General features: G+C 33.7%; 2 protein-coding genes across 9 annotated transcripts in view; one reads left to right on the top strand and one right to left on the bottom strand.

The window, feature by feature from the left end:
- Positions 1-22,741, top strand: part of nAChRalpha1 (nicotinic acetylcholine receptor alpha1) — a 46,376-nt gene extending 23,635 nt beyond the window's left edge. For 2 of the 8 annotated variants that reach the window (XM_075288746.1, XM_075288743.1), the window contains 5 exons: positions 4,849-5,029; positions 7,720-8,180; positions 8,273-8,484; positions 11,593-11,864; positions 12,134-22,741. In XM_075288746.1, coding sequence (XP_075144861.1) covers positions 4,849-5,029; positions 7,720-8,180; positions 8,273-8,484; positions 11,593-11,864; positions 12,134-12,340 — 1,333 coding nt within the window. In that variant the 3' untranslated portion in view covers positions 12,341-22,741. Of the gene's footprint in view, positions 1-4,848; positions 5,030-7,719; positions 8,181-8,272; positions 8,533-9,182; positions 9,198-11,592; positions 11,872-12,133 lie in introns of all 8 variants that reach the window. The other 6 variants (XM_075288742.1, XM_075288744.1, XM_075288739.1 and 3 more) reach the window with 6 other exon arrangements.
- LOC142219954 (uncharacterized) lies at positions 22,730-24,630 on the bottom strand. Its single transcript, XM_075288747.1, has 4 exons — positions 24,480-24,630; positions 24,213-24,412; positions 24,035-24,154; positions 22,730-22,966 (listed from the first exon to the last, which is right to left on the bottom strand). The coding sequence occupies exons 1-4, from the start codon at positions 24,627-24,629 to the stop codon at positions 22,780-22,782; spliced, it is 657 nt and encodes a 218-aa protein (XP_075144862.1). The 5' UTR covers position 24,630; the 3' UTR covers positions 22,730-22,779.
- Between the last annotated feature and the right edge of the window lie 2,067 nt (positions 24,631-26,697).

Here is a 26,697-nt window from a genome sequence, read left to right as displayed (position 1 = left end):
AAATTGGAGTTCAAAATTGCAAGAATGTCTTTAGCGGCATACGAAGTCCATGATAGATGCATTTGTAGTAAAATGTACAAATTTAAAGAAATAATGAACAATTCTGTGAGAAATACAAATTTAGTAAATCTTTGTGCTTAATTTATGTATAATTTTTTCCCATTTTTTAGTTCATTTAACTAACGTACGCAAAAAATTGTTAGAGTAAACAAACTTTGTCCAAACATAATAATTCCATGAACTAAAACAAAGTTAAATTGGCTTTAGTGAAATAGAGAGCTCAATTTTTTTTTTGAGTGTATAGTTATGCCATTGATTAAAAGTCCATAAATAAAACAAGTATATACGGCCGTAAGTTCGGCCAGGCCGAATCTTAAATACCCACCACCATAAATCAAATATTAGGGTTTCCTTTGAAATTTCAGGGGGGTTTGAGGACAGATCAAGCAGAGCAGTTCAACCAGTACACTTCCCGAAGATAAATTTAAATATTTTACCTATGTAGAATATATCAGATTTTGGATTTATAAGAACCATTTTTGTTTGAGTTTTACAGGAATCATTAATATCTCTTGTAAGAGGGCCAGAAAATTATAAAATAACGCCTTGATTTCAAATCTTAAATCTGTAGATTTTCACCCGAGAAGTAAAATATGGAAATTTTACATTGAGTTTCAAGCAATTTTCATGATCGGTGCGCCTTCTATACCCTCAAGAAGTGAAATGGGTCTATATGGAGGCATTACCAAATGGACCGATAAAAACTTTATCCGATACACGTTTTGTCAGCCTAAAATACCAGAATATTTACAATTTTTTTTTCGGCATACCTCTTTATGGTCCTAAAATAATTCTAGATTTCGAATTTCATGCCAATTGGATAAAAACTACGGTTTCTAGAATCCCAAACAATAAAATCATTTCTTGCACACCTATTTATAGTCCTCCAACAACTACGGATCTTACAAACCCAAAAAGTAAAATCGGTAGATCAGTCTATATGGGTTCTATACTAAAACATTGACCGATACTCACCATTTTCGGCGCATCTCTTTATGGTCCAAAAATAATTCTACATTTCGAATTTCATGCAAATTGGATAAAAACTACGGTATCTATAATCCCAAGAAATAAAATCGGGAGATCGGTCTATATTGGGGATATACCAAAACAAGACCTAATACACGTCATTTTCGGCACACCTCTTTATGGTCCTAAAATACTTCTAGATTTCCAATTTCAGGCAAATTGGATAAAGCCCAAGACTCCAAATCGGGAGGTCGGTTTATATGGGGACCATACCAAAACATGGACCGATGCTCACCATTTTTGGTAAACCTCTTTATGGTTCTAGAATACCTCTAGATTTCCAATTTCTGGTAAATTGAATAAAAACTGCGGATTCTAGAAGCCCAAGAAATAAAATCGGGAGATCGGTCTATATGGGGGCTATACCAAAACATAGACCGATACTCACCATTTTTGGCACACCTCTTTATGGTCATAAAATACGTCGAGATTTCAAATTTCAGGCAAATTGGATAAAAATTACGATTTCTATAAGCCCAAGACCCCAAATCGGGAGGTCGGTTTATATGGGGACTATATCAAACCCTGGACCGATATAGCCTATTTTCGAACTTGACCTGTCTGCAGACAAAAGAGGGGTTTGTGCAAAATTTTTGCACGATTGCTTCATTATTGAAGACTGTAGCGTGATTACAACAGGCAGACAGCCAGACAGACGGACATGGTTATATCGTCTTAGAATTTCTCCCCGATCAAGAATGTATGTTATATACTTTATATAGTCGGAAATCGATATTTCGATATGTTACAAACGGAATGACAAACTTATTATACCCCCGTCACCATTCTATGGTGGTGGGTATAATAATTTGGTCATGATTTGAGGATCAATTCAAAATTGAGATTTTTTTGAGATTTTGTGTTTCACGTTTTGATAATAGTTTTTGACGATTTTTTTACCACAAGTGTCTGGCTACATTTGATTAATATAAAATGCCTGTAAATCGGCATACTTTTAAATATTAAATATAAACCAAACATTCGGTAAAACACCATTCACAATAAGCTATAAGAAAACAATCTGACTGCACTTAATGCAATGGCATTATCTATATTTTTAAGAAGTCCATTTAAGCAAAATTGCTTACATAACTCTCCCCTGGCTCTCTTACACTTTATGGAAATCCCACAATCTGTTATTGTGAGAGACATGAAAGCATTGTCCCTTTGTATTTCATATTTTATTTTTACTTATTTATTTTGCTTTCTCCATTTATACTTGATTAAAAATACGAAAACACAAAAATCGAAATCTCTTCTCATCGCCACTGTGCCACCATCTACTATGACAAATGCAAACACATTTAATACATTTACCTACTCTATATGACCATTGTCGAACAAAGTTCGTTTTTGGGAAGATACTTTTGCCAAATCGAGTCCAGGCCGAATTATATTGCCTACACCTACCACCTACTACCACCATACAAGAGATATTTACTAGATTTTGGAAAAAATCGAGATAGCAGGAACCAAGTTCTATTAAATATTTTCCCTGGGGCCTGGTTGTGGTATACTCAGAGAAAAAAAACTCTGTCTGTCCCCATCGCTCCTCCTGCCATATCTAGCCTTTGCTTTGGCATTTGCTTTTGTTTATCTAACAATCCACGAAATTCTGTTGCCATTCATTCTCACCAAACGCTTTTACAATGTTGGTGGTGGCCAATGCGTTGTTGAAACCATGGGGGCAAAGATCAACACAAATCGAAATGTTTCATCTTTGCTCGCATCCTATGGTGGGGATTTGCAAAATGGGAGAAAAACAACACAAAAAGCGATGTAATTTATTGGTTGGGTGACATGGACGCACACGCACTGTTTACTTGCGGCAAGTTTTCAAAGCAAAGTGGCAACCTCTTCAAATTTCGCGTTTACTGGTTGCGAATTCATTGATAACAATGGCCTTGTCAAGTGTGGTTACAAGAGAGAAAATATTAAAGTGTGGACGAAACAATTCCCATCAATGGCAAATGCTCAAGGGAAGTAACTGAAATGCATTGGATTTTGTGGTTGTCACTTTTGGGAAAGCCTTTCCATTATTGTTTTGTGAGTAATGCCATCTATTGCAAAAGAGAAAAATAAAATACATTTACTTCCGTTAATATTAAGCGATATTTATAAACTAAAAAAAGTGATCGAATATACATAAATTATAAAATTTGTAAAATTTCACAGGACTTAAGAAAATATTTCTCTGAAGTAAAAAAAAATGTCCAACACCAAACTCGAAATTTGATAAAAAGAAAAATTAATACTCCATTCACATTATACTCGAAATCTACTAAAAGTAGATTTGAAATCTATTTTTCATAATGCAAATGGCAGGTGAAATCTGGTTAAAGTGGATTTTGGAAGTGTAATGTGAATGAGGTATAAAAAACTTTTTAAATTTGTTAGAATTTTTTGAAAATTTTGGTAGATTATTTCGTGAGGCAATAATGGCTGGACATCATTAAATAATTCTAGGTAAATAAAACTTAACTTCAGGTGATCATAGTTGCCATATATTGGGATTTATTTGCTTGCAAGGGATTATCTTGTGTGTATTTCTAAAAATGTCTGCCTATTTAGTTTCCATTTATCAAACATCCCCACAACAATATGAAAGGATGTCAACCACACAGATGAGTGGACAAGATTTTTTTTCTCGGGAAATCTCAGTTAGATTGCCGAGTTTTCCTGTTACAAAATACCAACACTTGAATAGGTGTTATCTCCGGAAATCTTTGGTGTAGCGAAGATAAAATTACATAAATTTATGTACAATATTTCCTAATATAGTTAAGAAATTTCCCATGCATATCCTCCCTCTGACCATGTAGCACAGCAAACAAAGTGAGGATGAAGGCTAAGTCCTTTCATATTTCATACTGCATCTCAGAAGTTTCTTTTCTCTGCGTCTTCCTTAAATGTGGATGAGTTTTGGGTACTCGACTAAATTCATTGCTCCGTGAAGATGGTTGTGACTGATTATTTCATTTTAACTTGGCTCATTTGTTCGTTTCCCTTTGGTTCGATTCCCTTCGTCCTGCCTCAATGAGCCTTGGTAATTTCGTTATGTTCATGCAATGGCACGTAGGGCAGATTCATTTGGATTCGTTCCACTCACAATACATCTCCCTGCCACCCCAAGTGAAAGCTTTTAGGCAAAGCGAGCTAAGAAGGAGATTGGCTTGGAAGAGGGGTTCTCGCCACTGCTGCCACTCTCATTCACGACAAACAAATGGAATGAAATAATATTTTCTTGTCATTTCATTCTGTCGGAGTGAATTTTAATTTCTGGGATCATCATAAAAATTAATTGCTGGAATTAAGCAGCGCTTGAAAGCTCTTTGCGATGTGTTTCGAGGCTTATGATGGAATATATATTTATTTGTTCGTTACTGCACTTGACTTGGTCCTCCACACCAAGCTGTGTCAGTGCCACACCACTCATAGCTAGCTTTCAAGGATGTGTGGCTATGCTAGTGGTGTTGGTGCTTGTCTTAAATTATTAACTCTTGTGGTAAGAGCATTGTATAGTGGTATGTGTGTGTGTTTGTATGTTGGAAATTTTGTAATTTTAAGTAAAATGTCCTTGCCAAGGCAAACAGTCAAAAAACATTAGGGCTTATTTCCACATCTCCGTACAGGTGCCATCAGCAAGGATTTTGTGTTTTTTGTTTTGTTTTTTTTTTTTTTTTTGGTTTTGGTTACTCGAAAGATTACTCGATATCCATGTAACATTTCTCTTTCTCCTTTGCCATTTTCTATTTTCAGTGCCGATGGTAATTACGAAGTGACAATAATGACAAAAGCAATTCTCCATCATACCGGGAAAGTGGTGTGGAAGCCACCTGCCATTTACAAATCGTTTTGCGAAATCGATGTCGAGTACTTCCCTTTCGACGAGCAGACATGTTTCATGAAATTCGGTTCATGGACATATGATGGTTATATGGTAAGTGTGCTCCTACATTCAACTCCACTCAACATATTCCCATTTTTTTTGATGTAATGTAACGCAGGCTTTTACAGAGATAACGTGGGTAGGGTAAGAGGGGCCGGTGTATAACATTAAACGATGACTGATAATGTTGATGAATGTTTTCCTTTTAACCTAAATGAGAAACTCATTAATGTCAACTCTAAAATGATCACTTTGGTCATTGGGTGTTACGAAATTAACCAACGACATAACCAAAACAAAACACAGAGGTTCTAAAATTTTCTTATACATTCAAATGAAAAAAATTCAAACAGAAAATCTATTTCAAAATAGGTAATCACTAGGTAAGCACTAGTGATTCTTGCAGTAATATCGGTAATCAAAAACTTACTACTTGTAGTATTACCTGGGATTTAAAAATAATAACTTACCTGTGAGGACCAAAGTGATTCCTTTTATTAATACCAGTAATTAAAATCATATCTTGAGGCCCGGGTTAGAATCTTACTGAGACCCATTATTTTTTAAATTATTTTTTTTCCTTATTAAATATTAATTAATTAAATTTTTCTTAAAAATTTGCTTTTTTCTTGACATTTTTTTAAACAGAATAAGCAATTGTAACAAAATTGCAAGAGTTTGGAAGAGGAAGATCACGACGGATTTATCTAAGAAAATCAAGAAAGTTAATTCGAATTTTGATATTTAATGTAACACGTCGTAGTGTGCCAATAGAAGCAGGTTCCTCATACACAGATTTTAAATTTAACCAACATTTTTCAATAAAAATATTTTGTGGAATGTTTAAGAATGTTGAATTAAAAAATTAATAAAAATGAATTGAATCAATTCAAATTTTAATTGGATCAAAATGTTGTAATTGATACAGCAATTGAAGCAATTTCATTTAAAAATTAATTGGATCAATAAATCGTGACGATTGAAGATAAACAGTATTTTCTATTTTCTGTGCAAATTAGATGAAAGCAGAGATGTCTTCAACTTGGTTCCCCCAGAGAATTCGATCTGGTACAAAGCATTACCAGCCATGAAAGTATGGCTATAATGCTTTATAACTTTATATGGCTGAAGGTTGAATATTGAATAGCCAATAGGTAACTGTTCTGCTCTGCTCTAAGTGATTGCAAAACTCATACACTCATATTTTTTATCTCGTTGAAATTGTTATTCCCCACTTTTCGCGTTGATTAGTATTCCAAAAAACATGAACCAAAGGTCAAATTAAGAATCTTGTACTTACGAACTTCCACACATTCAAATCCAAATGGAGAAATTTCAATTATGGGCGACTATATTTGTGTTAACAAATACTGTCACGTATCCCTCCATATTGATGAATTGATTTCAATATTAGATGTCATGCGAGTTCACAATTCCAGGCTGTGGAAGTAAGGAAAGGCAAATTCCTAATCCTTGACACTTGTGCCTGTGCATGCCTGTGTAACAAAATAAATATGACCAAAATTTATAATTTACAACAAATAAACATGACATTAATCTCAATTTTATAAACATTAAATCAATCTATGCGTGTGTGTGTATGAGCATGCTAGTATTAGTATATGAATGAGAGGTATCTCCGTTTGTCTATGCATGAATGTATGTGTGAATTTGTGTGTGTGTGTGTGTGTGTGTGTGTGTGTGCTTTGGCTTTGTGCGTTCATCTGTCAGATTTATTTGCTAAAATTACTTTTTAACAATGTTCAGCATTGAAGAACCTTGAGCTTCTGGCTGCCACTGTCATGTGATTATTTGTCATGTTTCCTATTGCCATTGTTCCTTCGTTTTCGCCGGGGCTGAGGCTCTTCGTTGCCACCCCCGTCAGTTCAACACCACCAAGTTTACCAAGTCATCTGTGATAACAGCAATAGGAATCTTGAATTTTTATCTCATAAGAAACGAGAACAATGACAAAAAGTGAAAAGTGAAAGATACCTCCGTTGTTTGGGAGTAGAACGGAGTCAAGCCAAAAAGAGAACAGCTGTCTAAATTGACAATAAAATACAAGTATGTATGTGCGACAGTGAGTGTGTATATGCTCCATATTGATATAATGTTATCTGATGATTCTGAGATTCAGTTCGCGCTTCTGACACACGGTGTCCTCGACATCCGCCCACGGCCACTTTTCCATAGCACCACCATTTCTAAAGCCAAAAGAATGTACTTTAGGGCGTATGAGTATCGACAATTGGGGACTCTGGTGAAACGGTGCGTATACTCTATGCCATCGCCTTTAATAGACGGAGGATCATGTGTCACTCATACGCAGCATTGGCTTTGGCTTTACCATCAGCTTCTCAGATTCCCATGTCAGATTGGATCGAACATTGTACGCGCATCTCTGTGTGGTTGAGTATGTGTGAATGAATGAATAAATGGGGGTGTGGGATAGAGGTGGAACGGTGGCATGCGTCTAATGAACTTTCAACAGCGAATGAGAGTTTTTGAAAAATAACCCAACTGTCAAATAAACAAAATGAAAACGACTGTCATTAAGACAACAAGCGTTTGTTATGGCAACAAATCAAGCATAACAACAGAACACAATCAATATACCATATACACCCGTACACACTTAAATACACCCGGGAGCTTAATTTATTTATGCTTCCGAGATCCCTCAACATTGCTTCTAGTAAACATCAAACTAATTTGTCTACAATTTTTCTTAATTTCAGGTTGATTTGCGACATCTTAAACAGACGCCGGACTCGGACAACATCGAAGTTGGCATTGACCTTCAGGACTACTATATCTCGGTGGAGTGGGATATTATGCGAGTGCCGGCGGTACGCAATGAAAAGTTCTACAGTTGTTGCGAAGAACCCTATCTGGATATCGTCTTTAATCTGACGCTACGCCGCAAGACCCTCTTTTATACGGTCAACCTAATCATACCCTGTGTGGGCATATCGTTCTTATCCGTCTTGGTCTTCTATTTACCCAGTGATTCGGGCGAAAAGATCTCATTGTGTATAAGCATTTTACTATCGCTGACTGTGTTTTTTCTACTGCTCGCGGAAATCATTCCGCCCACCTCATTGACGGTGCCTCTTTTGGGCAAATACCTATTGTTCACCATGATGTTGGTTACCCTATCGGTTGTGGTAACAATTGCGGTGCTCAATGTTAACTTCAGGTAATCTCACCTTGGGATAGCGAAACATCTTTAATTCAGTTGCCATATTGACGTGTGATGTGATTTATTTTCTTCCTTCCGCTACTTCATAGGTCACCGGTGACACATCGAATGGCCCCCTGGGTCCAAAGAGTTTTTATAGAAATCCTACCCAAACTCTTGTGCATAGAACGTCCCAAAAAGGATGATCCAAATGATGAAGATGATGACCAGCCTCAAGAAGTTCTGACAGATGTCTTCCATCTGCCACCTGATATCGATAAATTCGTGAATTATGACACAAAACGATTCAGTGGCGATTATGGTATACCAGGTAAGTGTCAAAACAAATGTCAAAACCATATAAAAATGTGTATGAGTGAGTTGGCAGAGAAAACGAGGGTGCAAACTGCCAAAGATAGCTTTCAATATGCAGTACACAGAGAAAAGTTTGTTGTTTTCACAGTGGTAATAGTTATGACTTGATTTGCAATGTCATAATGCCTACATGCGTTCTTCAATAGAAGTTAGCAAATTGAGTAACGATCTATACTGAAACATTAATTAACATTAAGGTTCGAAATGGTTAAAATATTTCACAAAAGTATTGGTTGTATTGAATAAGTTAGAATAAGATTCTGAATACCTCTTTTGTCTAAAACCTTTTAATATAAATTCATTTGTGGGTAGTCACATGATAATAAGTTTCAAACAAGTCTACAAAATAATCAAAATTTTTTGAATTGCTTTTGATTTCTGGCTCAACTCTTAAGCTTTTCTATTTCAATACACCATTAATCAGACCATTGTCATTTGAAGTATGGCCTGTTTACCCAATAAAAGAAAAAGAAAACTGATTCTGCCAGTTTGAGAGAGAAGCAAAACACACTTCCTATTACTTGTAATTATCTCCCCAAATACCAGATATCAAAGGATTCCCCTAAAAACTAATCAAATCAACCATCCAAACAAATGCACTTCTGGTGGCAGAATAATGGTCAAATTTTCAAGGAACAACTTTAGCCCTTGTTCCAAATAGTTCTTGAAGTGGAAATAACATTAAAACTTTGTTAATGCGTGCAAGAATTATTACCCTACAGATTGTGGGAAGATTTATGAATATTTCGCCAGTTCAGGCTAAAGGGAATGAATTGTGGCAGCGGATGAATTGTGTCCCACAAAACGATAAAGGATTGGGATAAAAATATTTCCATTAAAGCTGAGAGCATTGCAAATTATGGATTACTGCAAAGAGCGATTAGCCTGTCATTTTGGCTAATGAAACACGAAGCTCAAAGCTCTGTAAAAATATTCATGCTCTCATTGAAGTTTGAATAATTCATTCATTGAAAATATCAAGCAATTAATTTGAGTATGGCTCCGATACACAGTTTTCCTTAATTCGTATAAATTGTTATCCTTTTTACTCAACCAACTTGAATAAATAAAGAACTACAAGAGCAAGAGCATTTTAAATACGGACAAATTAGTTCTTGTCCGTATTTAAAATGAAGGAGTCTTAAGATATTTTCCAGATCAAAAACTCGCTTACCCAATAATCTTGTTCGTAACTTAGTAAAACTTGGTAACCAATTAAATGGAAATCTTGCTTACATTCGCATGGGCATGAGATAAGTATTTCCCTGCACTAATAGAAACCATTACGTTCTAAAATCGTTAACGGACGGTAACAGAATGAAACGGAAACGTTCACGAAAAATCAAAACGGAATGTTCACGGTTCGTCCATGCGCGTTCACGATTTCATGGACGGCTTTCGCTTTTCTTTGGCCATGAAAAGTCTTAAACAATTCGTTGGACGTTCTTATTGCAACTCTGTCGGTGGTGTAATGTTAACGTGTATGGAGCAGACAATCAGGGTTCGAATAACGACATCGTAATTTTTATGTTTTATAAATTCGTAACCATTCCATGTTCAGATCATGTACGTTGGTTGCCGTTTTGATTACGCATGATGGCATTTTATGGTTGTCAGATTGACACCGCCTGTTCACCATTTGACACCGCACGTATATTGATTCACTTTCTTGAACGTATCATTTTGAAGCGTGCACGCCGTTCATGATTTTTTCTATGGGTGTGCACCATTCGTAATTTGACTTAATATCAAGCCCTACGTCTCTCTTCAGATCTTCTCTCCAGATTTCAATATGCTTTCCTTTGGAATGTATCCCCAGATTTCTTAATTTATTAAAAAATCTCCAAAAAAGTTATTATAACAATTTCTTTATAGGAATTGTCTGATTTCGTATTGTCCGATTTTTTACAAACAAGAGGACTATATTTAAGTTTGGGCCATATATTTTTTCAGACTTCTCAGCGTACGTCATGCATCCAAAAAATTCTTTACATCCATTTTCGAAAAAGTAAAAAATGGTACCTCAATTATGCAAATAACAACAAATGGGCAGACAGACGGCCATTCTAAATCAACATAGACAGAACCATCTATGAGATTTTAGCTTTGCTCACTCGATTGACTGAAACTTGGAAAATTTCGTGGATCGCAACAATTTCGTGACATACCCTCTAGTGGAGAAAATACAAATGAACTCATTTTAATATCGGTAACACGATAAACATTTATTTTGTCCCTAAAAGTTTTTTCCCAGACAAACCAACCCGTCTTATTGTGCATTTTTTTCATGCAAGTTGATGTGAACCCTATTGTATGTGTATGTGTGGCGATGTTCTCCCTTTGACAGTTTTATGTGCACATTTTCAATTTATTCTAGTCGACGTGTGAGTTTTATCCATATTCACGTATGTATCCAATCCACTTGCATGCTCAGTAGCATTGGTGCAGACGACATATTTTAGGAATGAAGCTTTTAAAAAGAAACAACTACAAAAGGGGAAGAAATGTTTTCAATTTATCCCTAATCTCGCATACTTGATTGTGGTAGCATTACAATTGAATTCGCATACACACTGATACAAATCCTGCGTGTTTACTTTAATCCTGTTTTAAATTAAAGCAACTGCAAGCATTAAAGCTTAGTTCATACACTAAGAAAAATGATAACAAATTGTGACTGCAGTTATTCTAAACTTCAATGTTGAATTCTATTGCGAAATGAACTTCCATTTCCGTTTCCTTATCTGCATTTCCAGTCAGGTCAAATCTCATTGTGTCTCTCTCTCGTTGCTTGCTCTCGCATAGTAAATTTATGGCTCCATTGCACAATGCCAGATTGAAAGATAATGTTGGGTTGCGAGTGTTTCTTTTTGTTGTTGCAGTTGTTCTAATACTACTTAGTCTGAATGTCTACAAATTTAACATGGAGGGAGTTAAGAGCTCCTATAGGCGCTTTGCCTTACAGCTATCAATTATAAAGGCATTGTTTTAGAAAACTATCAATTTATGTAAACTCTATACTAAAATCGTTCATTATTTTTGTTTTCGTTTACAGCAATTCCGGCACAACGCTTTGGTGAATTTGTCGGTACCGCTGGTATATCTCCTTGTTTTGGAGATCCACCCCTGCCTTCAGCACTGCCATTGCCGGGAGCCGATGATGATCTCTTTAGTCCGACCACTGTTAATGGTGATCTAAGTCCTAGCTGCTGTCCGGCCGATCTCAGTCCAACATTTGATAAGCCCTATTTAGGGGAAATGGAAAAAACGATCGAAGGGTCCCGCTTCATAGCTCAGCACATGAAGAACAAGGACAAATTCGAAAGTGTAAGTGGTCTAACAATTGGCAAATACATCAATTAGCAAAATGTACAGAAAAGGGTAAATTATAAACAATATTCTTAATTTGTGTAATGCCAAATATTAAAAGTATATCCATCTACTAAATAGATTTGTGTAATTTCAGCTATAAGTTTTATAAAATATACATAAGTATAAAAATTCTTAAATAAATTTTTATACTTTCAATTTAAATTTCTGTAAAAATTTTCATTAAATTCTAATCTAAATTATTTTTGTTTTCCGTCTTCTTTTAGGTCGAAGAAGATTGGAAATATGTGGCCATGGTATTGGATCGTTTGTTCCTGTGGATATTCGCCATATCTTGTGTGGTCGGCACTGCGTGGATTATTTTACAGGCACCCAGTTTGTACGATCAATCGCAACCTATCGATATACTCTACTCGAAAATTGCCAAGAAGAAATTCGAACTGCTAAAAATGGGCAGCGAAAACAGTTTATAGCGTCCAGTTGGGTTCGCAGAGGGCTGGTGGAATATTCTCATCAGGTCTCTGCGAACCCTGTTCGCCGCTCGCGATGACGATCGTGGATAATATCCAGCTGTCATTGTGGAGGTGAACGCGGAGCCACTCAATAATACAACACTCGAATTCGATATAGGAGAGCAAGTGATCAAAATAGAATTTGATAATGATGATTAGGAATAGTTTTAATCCAAATACTACACGAAAACAAAATGGCTCAATACAGCTCAAGTCACGTAATGAAAACACATCGTCGCTGAGATGTAAAAAGGCTAAACCAAACGGGCGAAAGCATTGAATGTCATCCATCCCTCACTTTAACAATTACGAATGAATGAAAACGCATCTCAGTGTAAGGCTAATCGTATTGCAAAGCATTGTAGTCAATCCGTCAAACAGAAATTCGCACGCAAATTTACATATGCACACGTCAGGCTGGTCCCAAACTATCCTTACAACCACCACCCTACCACCAGAACAATACATGAACACCTTTTTCACATTTTGTAAACCACAACAAAAACAAACAAACCTGCCGTGCTCCCTACCTGCCCTTCTTGTCTCTGGACCCACACCAAGCACACCTCTAAAAGCAAGAAAAGCGACAGCGACTGCCACAAACAATGCAGAAACACCAAAACTAAGCACAATTTCAAGCCATTGATTGAAATTTCCCAGCCTCAGCTCCGCCACTACTTCATCCCTTTCGAACACTTTTCGATTGCCACACAAATAGGAATGCGATTTCAATTTGGTGTAATGTGTGTTTTTGCACATATAAATGTGATTGCACGTACTATGCATGCATGTACTGTGCCAATAACAACATAAAACAACCACAACAACAACAAGCAAAGACAAAGCATAAAACAAACAAAAACCAAAAACGAGTTCCTTTACCACAACAACAAGAACAAAAGCAACACAAAACAGCACAGAGGATGCATTCAGTCTCAGTCTCGTAATACCTCCCCAGCCACATACACAAATCCATTCACTACTCACCATGCCAAACGAAACCAAACCACCTACAAACCAAACTATACCTTCATTCATTCACACATCCACACACACATTCACACAATTAGTTAAGTACGATTATCGAAACAAACAAAAGCTTAAGCACATCAACGAATAGATATGTATGTATCTCAATAACAACAACAGCAAAACTATTACTGAGACTTGAATAACCCTCGCAAAATAAATAAATAAATAACAACAACAAAATACACCCAAAGCAAAACCAAACGGAAAATAACTCTCTTCTCTCACTCCCATAAACTCACACTCTATGTCTTGCATAACAGAGCGCTGATCTAAGTATGCCGTAATCTCATAGAGTAATGAATACAGTAAGTTAGCCCTTGAGTCTCCCATTTCTCTGAAATAAAATTAACAAGTGATGTTAAAAAATCAAAGGGGGCGGGGGCTGAACGATCTTCAAGAAGAATGTCCTCATTTGTGGGATAAAGAAAAGACTTGGCCCATTGTGGCGTATGGACACTATTATGGAATTGAAAATTACTCATACGTAGCTTAAAAGATAACAAGACAGACTGTATGAAAATGTCAATGCTGTGGTAGGTAGCCCAACCAACTTCATTGAATTGATGAAAAATCGGGATATGAACATTCTTTTTTTGCCAATGTCAAATGGGCAAAGGGGAGATTAATCAAAATTCTCCATTGAAATTTGCCACTATTTCAAATTAATTAAAATGTTTCTCATTCAATGAATGGTCCAAAGTGGTTAGAGAGACAATCAATCTATGCTTAGCCCCACACCAATGGCTGGATTGGTCACAGATGTATTTAAATAAATTCGTGAAGGCTTGCATTCACCTTTTGGTGAGTAGAAGATGAAAAACGGTTTAAACACCAGCGTGCTAGCCATACGCTGTGAAGGACATTCATTATCAGTGATATCTATCGATTGCGTTTTTCTTATTTAGCATTGGCACACACACACACATTATATTTAAAACGTTTCTATCGAATGTCTTTTTGTTTTTCTTGTTTGCCATGAGTGACAAGAGTTTTTCGTGTGTGTTTATGTGCATTCTTTCTTTAATTTTATTTTTCAAATTGAATTTATGAAAAATTGAAACTAAGAAAAAGCCAAAAAATGCAAAAAAGACATCAAAACCAAAACAACAACAAAATGAATAAAACAAAAATAAATGCAAAAGTAAAGTGGACAAAAAGTTAACATTTTTTTAATAAACAACCTAGATTTTAATGAACTTACATTTAACTACAACCAAAAAAATATAAAAAATTCCAAAAATAATATTTAGTGTAACATAAATGTAAAAAAAACCCTAAATACTATAACAAATTTTTGAAATAAAATTCCAATTATATAAAACAACTATAGCTAAGGAGAAAAAAAAAATAAAAAGAATTAGACAAAAAATTCCAAAGGCACACTAAAAACACCCATCCACACCTCATGACACACATACGCCATACAAATATATCATCTCATCGGTGGTCTTTCACATTAAATCTCCAACGAGAAGAAAGTTTACTGATAAATCTCAATACAAAAGAGAGCTTAACGATTTCGCAACATGAAACGCATTTCGAAATACTGAACACAAAATTCTTAGTAGGGCTTCAACATTCATTAAAAACTAGAGAATTAATTCGCATTGTCTATAGCAGTTTGTTGGTGGTCTATTGACACAAAGCCGATGTTTATATCGTCGTATTTGGTTTTACAAACGTGATACTCCTAACCTAAATTTACTTATCGATCGTCCAGTTCATCAACCCTTGGATGTTTTCACTCGGATTTGCTAAAAAAACAGTAAAGTCATAAAGCTATCAATACAACAACAATTTGTTCTTGCGAAATTTGATTTAGAGTTTTTAGTTTTAAATTCTTTGCGAGGCTTTTGTAAGTTCCTGCAAAAACAAACATAAATAAATGCTAGAAAATGCATTAAACTTTAGTTTTTATTGAATAGTTAACCCTACAAAACACGCAACACACGTCCCCGCCCCAAATAAGCACTTAAAAATGCGCAAAAACTGCAAATTCTTTTGTAAATATTTCAATACGACTTACTAATAACTGCTACACGACGAAAACAAAAACACTAATGCAATACAAAAACACGAGTACTTTAAATGAACAAACATTTTTGTTGAGCTTTTTCATAAATCCGTTTTTTTATTGAATTTTTTCCTTTTGGGTTTTTAACTTTAGACAATCAGCGGAAATAATAATTCTAATGCAAAAGAACAACAAAGCTTATATAAAATATTATCATTCTCAATCACTCTTTCGATCTCTCTCTCTCTCTCTCTAAATACACCACCACAACCATCCTCATCATCATAATCAACTGCAACAACACATAAAATTCCCTCAAACCATGTGAAAAATCCCCTTATTCCCTGCCACTCTTCAATGAGAAATTTGTTTTTTTTTTAACTCATTTTTTTTTACATTTTTTCGTACGAATATCGATTCACTTAACTTTAATAAACAAATTCATAATTACAAATATGTAGTAATAATACTAATAAAAATTACTTAATAAATAATTATAAAATCATTTCGCCATAAAAGCAAACATATAACATACAAACAAAGAATGAAAAACAAGCAAAAAAAGAGAAAAAACTTTACAATAATATGCTCTCATTGGTTGTGTTTTTAGATAATTAAAAGAGGAAACATTACAAATTAGACTATTTTGTTAATTTCGCTCCCGATAACTTCCACCACTGGATTCCCTATGTTCCCCTCCCCACTCAAATAAATAAATAAAGAAGGAAACAACAGTGTCTAACTCAAAGTTGCACTAAAAAACGGGCAAAACTAACGTTAAATCAAATAAAAACTAAAAACTTTTGTAAAATGAATTTCCTAAATGACATTTGTTGAATCTTGTAATATTTTTTTTGTTTTTCATTTAACTAGACTATATTACATTTAAGTTTTTTGTTAATTCTTTGCCAAAGAAAAAAAACCAAGCCACAAATTGTGTTTATTTGTAAAATAATTAGTAAAATTAAATTAATAATAACCAAGAAAAAAGATAACAACAACAGAAAATTTAAACTAAACAACAATTATTTGTACATTTAGAATTATTATACTAATAATGATAACAATAATAATAATAATAACTGCAAGTACTATATATAAATGTTAATTAAAAAGAAAAAATACAAACTGCCACAGAAAAAGACAAGGAAAACAAAAACTAGTCAACGTAAAAGAAAGAAAACTAAACTTTTTCTCTGAATCTCTAACTATCTCTCACCCACTTCAAGCAAAACAAAAAAATAAAAGCTCATACCTATACGTATTCAGCCACATACACATTCCAACAACCACACATACATACACACACATGCAAATGAATTAAATTGACAAATTATAAACGGGGTTCGAAGTTAACATTGTGGGTAAGATTGTAATTAATAATAAAAACGAAAACAAAACAAAAACTATATGTATGTATAAGCCATAATTTCTGATATTCACACCTATTAACACATCACACAACCACTCACATACTCCCTCTAAAATTTTTTATCTCCCTCAAATACTAACACATGTAAATATATACCATTAAATTCACATACACAAACACCCACTCTTACACATCAAATGGAGAACTAGAAAACAAACACTGAGAACATAAAGTGTCAACAAGGTTTAGCGTTATCAATTCTAAATGTGTTTTTTTTTTTAACAAATCATCAAACACATAAATACCAAAACACTGCAACACACAAACATACACAAACATACATACACCTCAATATTCACAACAATATTCAATAAAACGAAAAACCAAATGAGTAATCTAAATGATGATGTAGCTAGAAATGAAAAAAAAACAACAAAAACCATCCTCTCATGCCACCCTACAAAGGATACAGCAATATTCATACAATCAATAACACATATACTTGACAGACTCTTTTGTAAACATATGTAGCTTTTTTATGGTACATTATTTTATTTGGGTTTTTTGTGAGGTTTCTTTTATATAAAAGCATTACAGCTCTATCTAAGAGTACTAGAATTACTAGATTTTTCCATTATTTCCTCTTTGGTTTTGTTAACTACGTTGGTAAAACAACCAAAGCAAATACAGGGCCCGTTCGCTATTGTGGTGAACAGTTTTTATTTAAATTTATTTGAAAAGTAGATAAAATTCTAACGGCAACGTTAACCACACAAAATGGTGCCAAAATCAATCTGTATGGTAGTTCATGATATGATAATTAAAACGAAAATGTTTAAAACAAAACTTTCTTGGACATCTAAATAAATTAACAAATTAATCACACTTCAACCATGGGGGTGCAATGGTACACCTTCCGCCGCAGTCGACCGAATACCAAGCCAATTTTTAGCCGCGGTTTATCTCCTCCATAGTGTGAGCACACTCTGAGCGATCTCGATTATAAAATGATGTGCCCTTTTCATAGAGCTGAACATAGTGTTCGGCGGCACTCATTGATAAGAGTGAACCAACAACCTGTGGTGTCAGAATGAGTTTGCATCCCTCGTTTTTCTTCATAGTATGTTCAGCACAAATATAATGTAAGGCTATCTTCCTTTTGGTACAGACAAATTTAAGAAAATAAAAAATTATCAGAGTTTTTGTTTAAAAATAATTCACTTATATAAAAAATGTTTACTACCATATCCTCAATGTCTACCCAAATATCGTAATATAATTATGGTGCTTAATTGTAATTCATCCACAGATCGCTTCGTAAAAACTCAAAACATGTAAAACTCCAAATAATAAAAATGGCAAAATAAAATCACTCAATTCAAAAAGCTTATACAAAATTATAATTCCGAATTAAGGATTCGCTCATTCCAGCACACACTCATACACATACATGGTGACAAGCACATACTTTACACCTTTATAAAATATAGGAGAGAAATGCACACACACACATACATACATATATGTATACACTGTTAAGCCGGTATTATTATTGCCCATGACTGCTGCACAAAACCAACCACAGGAATACCAAATGAATTTACTCAAGTAACTTTTAATGTACCATTGTAATGAGAACAACGAAATTGTGAAATTGTTTCATTTTCGCTTTTGGATGCTTTTTTAAGGCTTATTTGGATTTTATGGCTTTATTTTTATACATGCCTTATTTCTTTTTGTGTGTGCGTCTCATAGTTTCTGTTGTAAATCACATGCAAAACACAGAGGTAATTAAAGTTGAACAAAAAAACGAATTCGAAGAAATCTTCAGAGAATATGCGGCAGGCATGACCCTGATTTATGAACAAAAACAAAAAAAGAAAATCAAATGTCTTCCAAATGAAAGGTCGTTGTTGCCCACAAAAAAAAACGAGCACACAAAACAGAATACATATAGGGAGGAGTCAATAACTCCCATGGATCATCAGCTAAAACCTCCAAAAAAAACCTCCCAAACTCAGCCAATCCAAACACCCTTCACAAAGTAAACCACGACAAAATCATGGAAATATTTTAAGTGAAACAGATAGAAGCCATGGCGGAGGGAGAAAACCAGTATCCTCACTTGCTTATATTTACATTATTTAGCATTGTTATTTTCACCATGTACATACATGGTGGTGCATATTTTCACAAAGTTCATTTTCACGTCAAGTCTATTCACTACCATGTAAACATCCTAATTAAGATATTATTAATTAAAGTACCTGACAATAGAAGCAATAGCAATCGAAAACTACTCTCATACTCTCTTCTCACATTAGATGTAAATCCTCTCTTTATGCTATGCACCCATTCTACGCACTCCCGCATTATATTGAAAGCTGAACTTTCTCCCTCTCTCTCTACAGACACTCACAACCACTTTTAGCATTCACACTATACACCGTGTTAACTAAATGCATCCAAAGAAAAACGTTTGTTATTCGTTTTTTTTTGCATTCGCTTTTGAGTTATGGCAAAACCTACGCAATACTGCTAATTGTAGTATAGTCTTCCCAAAGGAGAAATGTTTATCAAAGAGAATGCCAGTTTTGTTGCATTCCTTCGCAGAGTCATTGAATTAAAGAAAAACCTACTATTGAGCTGCTTTGCAAATGTATGTATATAGATATTTTCCAGATATTTTACCTATGTATGTTTTTCTATTTAGGTTTGCCATTTAATTTCTTTTATAGAAATCATTATTGTACTCATCCACTTATACATTTACAATAAACACACAGCACTGGATTGTATCGGTTTCAATTTCGATCATTAAGTAAAATAAACAAAAGAACACAACAATACTACAAGAAAATATCATCGCCCCAAAGAAATGCTCTCTCATAGTCATCCAAAGCCACACACACACACAATATCAATTAAAAAGCTAACAAACACAAATACATTAGGGTAAGGGCATAGAATAAATGTACGTATTTTTTAATAATCAACACCAACCGCAGCAGCAGCAACACATTTGAGTAAATACAACAAAAATCCAAAACGGGTACTTTTAGAAGAGAAAACTAGTAAAACAAAACAACAACAAAAAATTAAACAAAATCAATGTTACTTCTTCCGCTAGGGTTGTGATTGAAGAAATTGTATCTTTACGATCAACACCACTCGCCATCACAATTCGCCAAAATCCTCTCTCTATCTCTCACACATCCTCAAAGGGGGGATTAGTCAAACGTAACATAGCATTATCTGATGTAATGTACTTAGTCAGCTTAATACAATGACTATATCTTAATGGTGTGTGTGTTACTACATTTGACTAACTTTCAATCTCCCGAATTTTTTCGAACTCTTAGCTGAGTTTACGCTTTTCATAAACCCTCCCAGCTCATGTTCACCAAGAACAAAGTTACCACCTTGCATTCTCAACTTTTGTAATATAGAAAATTAAGGATAACCATTGATTCATACTATTATACATTTATACATAGTCTCACATATATACCCGAGCATATTTCATACATACAAGGCATAACTATGAACTTATTACTAAGCGATTTTTGTGAGTGTATAATAATATAAACAAATTTAAATTAGGTTAAAGCAAATTTTTTTAAAAACAAAACCAAAAAAACAAACAAATCTTCAAAAATTCAAACTACGAAGACAAAGTCAACATGTACGGACGTTGATGATAATTAGTATTCCGAGGATGAGGATGTGTATGAATGTAAATTTGATTTAAGTTAAACTTAGGTAAATAATACATAACTACATGCAAACATACATACATACATATATACATATAAAAGTATACATAAACATCTCTATATATATATACATATTTTTTGTATGCATTCATCATTGAATAAATAATAAATAGTATCAACACAATAATAACAGCAAACATCAGCAAAAACTACAGAACAACAGCAGCGAATATACCAAATCACATTCAAACACACACACACACACGCACATACCCTGCTCTGAATAAGAACAAGGGAATGTGCTTGTAGAGTAGCAACAATTTAAAATGCAAAATTTTCATTTAAAATTCCTTTCACTTTAGATATACAAAAGTTCCAAACAAGAAAACAATGCAAATACATAAATCAATGTTGACATTTAGCCCAAAGCATAATGCTTTTTGTATTCTTTAACCCATGAAATGTTCAAAATGCAACTTCAAAAGCTTTAAATGTAATTCAATTCTTGGGAACAATTTTCAAAATTGCAGTTCTAATGCATAGAACATTTAGGAATGATGTAAGAAAAATAATGTAACAAAAAATTTGAAAGAATTTATGGATTAAATCCTTCCAACAGTTTATTCCTTTCTTTTAGTGTTAGCAACGCATTAGTGTAAACAAATCTCAACGGATTTTAACCGTTTTTTTGCGACTGTTTCGTTTGAGCTTTTATTTCGCCCATAAATAACTAAAATAAACAATTTTTAAGATTTTGCTTGGGCGAAAATAAATTCGGTTGGGAGAAAATAAAATAAATTGTCTACATAGTCGCAATGCATTCTGTCTATCCCATCCAGAATATTATTGGTATCCTTAGGATGCCGTTTTCAATAATATATATTATATTCTATAAAAGTTTATATAAAAATCTACACTTTTTCCCCTAATCATCTTTTGTATATTTAATGCGAAAAGTATGTAATGAAAATATTATCCCATAAACCTTGTAAAAAACAACAGAAGCCAGCATTAAACATTGACAACAACAACAAGTAGAAAAAAGCAGGATAAATTAACAGAGAGCAATAACAACAAAAACTACAAAAGCAGCAGCAATATCAGCAAGAACTATTTAATTGAAATAAGCATCATAAATGTTTAATGTATATTTTAATAAAACGCATTGAAATCAGCAACCAAAAGATTACAAAAACAAAATACACTAATTATTAGGACAAAAGATACAAAGAAAAACAAACGAAATAAAAAAAACACAAAAGCAAACAAAATAATGCAATTACATTTCACATATATATGAATTACAAATCTAAACCAGCATGTAAAGAAACCAGCATACATACCCATACACTCACACTCACACATAGATAGATAGATAGATCCCCACAAACAACTAAACAGGAATGCACACAGGAAACGGAATGCGAAAATAGTCAAACATGAATGAAATAAAAGAACAGAACACCAAACGCTCATACACCAACACATACAACCATTCATTTACATACGCATACACACATACAGCCACTCCACACTCAAACACATCCAACCCAAGCAACATCATAGGAAGCATGAGATGATGATAACAACTAAAAACCAAGTAAACAGAAAAAAAAAACAAAAACGCCGCATGTGTATAAAAACAATTTTATAGACTAATAATTATAATTAATGCTAAATAACAAAAAATAAAAACAATGAAATGAGAATTTATTATTTAAAATAATAAAATTCAACATTTTTTTGAACTTATTGAAACACAAAACAAAAACAGAATAAAACAAAACATGAACGAGAATACTGTAATGGACACGAAATTGACGAAAAGAGAAAATAAAAACCCCATTAAATATAAAACGATGAAGGCAAATCAACAACACTAGGCTAACTATAAGATGATGATGAAGAAAAAGAAATTATGGCATTATTAAGTATTAACTGAAAAACAAAACAGAGAAAACAAAACAACAACAATTCATCATTCGAAAAACAAAAACACAAAAACAAACAAAAATGTGAACTTAAATAAACGATTAAAAACCACAAAAAAGCATAAAACAATTAAGAAAATTTAAACTAATGGCAAAGACAAAAAAATAACAGATAACAACAATAATACAAACCCGAAAAGGAATAACAAAATAATTATTATATAAATGTTACGCGTTATTATTAAATAAAAACAAAAAAAGTAAAATGAAAATAATTTGTTTTAAAAAAAATCAAAAGTCTTTTATTTCCAACTAATTGAGGTCTTAAAATGCTCTTACATAAATGACAATGTTGTTGGAGACCTCGAATAGCGTCCCAGGACCAAATCTAGCAAAGAGATATTACATTCTGAATATTCAAGTTCACAATCGATGTTGGAATTTCTCCTTGCTCTTCTCTGAACATGGGCATAATGATGGTGATCCTCTGGCTCTTCGGTGGTCAATTGGTGGGATGGAAATCTAAAAAGCGAAAAGATAAAGATCTGATATAAGAAATCTTCAATTGTTTAAATAATGAAATGTACACAAAAAGCTTGGATAATCAATGTTCATAAAAAAATATCACCTAAATATTTCCAAATAAAATTTTATTGAATTTTAAACTTTTTCAATTGATTATCATTCAATTAAAAATTTATTTGAATCATCTTTGTTATTCTTTTTTTTTTTTAATTTGGTCAAATAAAGTTTTATTCGACGGTAGTGATTGATTTCTCAGATTGAAGAATTTTAATTAAAACAATGTCCGTAAATAATAACACATTTTGACTTTTCACCAATTCTGGCCATCAGAAATATAATGAAAATTGTTTGTATGGAATCTATATAAAATTGAACGTATTTAAAAAAATTGGCGATAAACTTTTAGAACTAAAATTCATATTTATGTGTTAAAAATAACACCAGATTTTTGCAAATGGTAGAAAATGTTCGACTTTTCAGATGCTCCTAAAATCGGAAAGTCACTCTATATGTGGAACCTTCATCGAAAATGGACATATGTAAACTATATTCACAACATATGTTAAAGGGTCTCAGAATAACCCCAAGTTTTAAAGAGAGATCGGATCCTCAAAAAGTAAAATCGAGAGATTGATCTGCAAAGAGTTTGGAATCAAATTTTTGTACACTATTTTTTCCCAATAATATAAACTTTAAATAGGTACCTATTACAATTATATTAAAATTAAATATATCATGTAATAAGAGTATTAAAATAAACAATTCGGTTAATTTTTTGACAACATCATGAAATGAACCTTATCATTAATCAGACGAAAAGAGAATCTATACCAAATTTCAAAAAAAATCACTATTGAAGGTCGTATCTTCATTACAACAGACTGATGTCTTAATTCTTCCTAAGGGAAGATATATTTTGTGGCTAAATTTAATAATTTGGCCATCAAGTAGATCGATCTCTCTATCGATTAAGCCGTCAGCTCTAAGGAGTCAAAATTTGCATTCGACTAGCCTGATGAGTCGAATCTGATGTTTTATGCAGACATCTGACATTGAATAACATACCTGAATATTATCTTTATCAATTCTTCAACCATGTTTCCCTTGCGATGAGGTAAACTTCTTATAAACTTGACACTTTCGCACAATGCTCGCGATATGCAAGTTCGACCGGGATAACCCATTCTAAGAAAAAGAGACTTCAATATATGATTGAATTCATACCAATCAAGCATATACTCACTTATCTATAATCAATTCCAATTTCCCATATAATTCCCTGCGTGATCTTCTTTGAGCCATGACTTTAGTTTCCGACGAAAAACCATTGGCATGCTCGCGAGCCCATTCATAGGTAGGCAGATCATAGGCCACACCCCAATTTATAGAGGAAGAGAGGAAATTTGAATTCCCAATGACACCAAGTGTCATACAAATAGCCGCCTATGGCAGGAAAATACCTAATACATGACAATGCGATTCTTTTTCTGGTAAAGACTATCATACTTACAGAGACCGATGAGCCTTCGGGGAAGGCCACATATCTACGTCTTCGACTTAGTAACACTTGTGTTCTATTCGTTGGAAGTGAATCTGCTTCTGCCAATGGCATGAGTAAGCCATAAGATGCCACCACTATCATAAATCCTAAAAGTTGCATTGCGTCCAATGTTACCTTGACTACTAACTACATTGTACTTGAGAATGAGTTAATGTAAATTGCTGGAAGTTGAATGTGAATGTTAACTTTGTGTATTCACCCTTAATGGCCTTTGAGCGTTTTTATTTACTTGAAAAATTATCACTTTAATAGCTTTTTCAAATTTAATTGAAATTCTTTAGTGGTCTACTGAAAGTGCTTTTCCCATGACAAACGCATGCTCAACGCAATCCCATCAGAATGGCAAGAACAGAGTCAGCGATAGGGTGCACCAAAACTATGGTGTTCAAAAGAATATGAAATAAATAATCCATCGAATGATCTCCACCTTGTTCGCTAATAGTGAACTTTTAAATTTGTTACTATTGCCCTGGCACATCGAAGGGTGGAGAAGCCAAAACTTGAACATTTCGTGTGATTACTATCATTCATATCGCCTTACCCTGTCACAATAGATACAAAGGTGTTGTGGTTACAACTACGTACAACACCCACATCCCATAGATGTGGATCCACAGTGAGTGTATAAATGTGCAGATGCATAAATAAATAAACGATTGGATGGATGGACGGACCACTCATTGGATGAATGTGCGAAAAAGTGGTCCATTCATCAGTGAATATGACCAGGCGTACAGCGTACATTACCAAAAAATTCGAGCAGAACCAGAGTTGAATGGAAATGCCAGATAACAGTGAGGACTAAGCATTGAATAGAATATGCAATTGAGTTACCAGCCAAAACTATACTCTAGTCGGTATTTGCAAAATGCTTCAATTCAAACTCAGTTCTAGGGAAAACAACAAATGAAGTTTGGGGTTTATGTATTCTTATATCTTCGAATATGATGAAAGCACCGCATTTCTTGTGTGTTGAGAATGGCTGCAGAAGATTTGCAAAGTCAAAATATCATACATATTTATTACCTCTTCTGTTGAGCTGAAATTGTTTCGAATGAAATGACTTTCGAATGGTCAATAAATTTTCAAATGTTTATAACCCTTCAATCACATTCAATTAAGACAAAACAGAAAACCAGTAAAAAAATTGGAAGTTCTTCCAAAGGCACAACTTTAAATCACTTCCAGAAGATGCACTCCCATTGATGTTCTTTATTTTAACTATCCAGGAAGTTCTTTTAATTCAATTTTTTATAACTTTTTGTTCATACTTTTAATGGGTAAATTTAATTTTTTCAAATAGGTTAAAAACAGAGTAAGAATTCATAAAATGGTACAAATCATTTAAATTTTGTCGACAAAAATGCTAAATGCAATCTGAAAAAATTGTGAATTTTTGAAAATATTTGATGCCAAACGTTCCACACAAGCGTAAGAATGCATTAAAACTCATAAAAAATTTTTAAAAATTATTTATTTTTCAAAATATCACAAAATTTCTTAATTCACATCCAAAACATTGAATACGGATCACACATAAAGAAGTGATGCAAATTCAGTGCAACGGCTGTTGAAATGGAGGACTTTCGTCCTATGACAAGCCCATGTTAAATTCATCGCTTCTGCGTCAATTTTGCACCACTTCCTGATCCGGCGACGCTTTTTTTGCTGGGACGTAGAACAAAAGTTATTTTTATAACAGCCAGATTACACAGAAAAAAATTGCGTAGTTAAATTAGCGCTAAATTTAACTTATTTTTATTGGAAAACATTATTTTTTTGTAGTTAAACTTTATTGTTTTTTTCGAAATTTTCCTCAGCCCAACGAAATTTTCCTTTTTTTGTGTATAATTTACGATAATTAGTGCGACCTAGAGTTTAATGTATGGAATTTCCAGGATATATGTTCTCATGTTAATTTTATGGCATGATAAGAGAAAGTAGTGTGGGACTAGGCTAAGAAATGGTTTGTCAGATAGCAAGTAAGAAAGAAAAATAAAATCAGTACTTTCAGCAACCTCCAAAAGAACAGACCTCTTTTATTCAATTACTGTATGGTTAAAATGGTCATGATTTGGCGCCAATCATTTTAAAAAGAACACTAGGTCATTACATTTTCCTAGTTTTAGCAACGCTTTGTTGAAATCTTAAAATGTGGAATATAATT

The sequence above is a fragment of the Haematobia irritans genome, chromosome 1 (genome assembly GCF_050003625.1).
Source record: "Haematobia irritans isolate KBUSLIRL chromosome 1, ASM5000362v1, whole genome shotgun sequence".
NCBI lineage: Eukaryota > Metazoa > Arthropoda > Insecta > Diptera > Muscidae > Haematobia > Haematobia irritans.
Note: the sequence above shows the minus strand (reverse complement) of the source record. Positions and strands in the feature narration are given on the sequence as shown.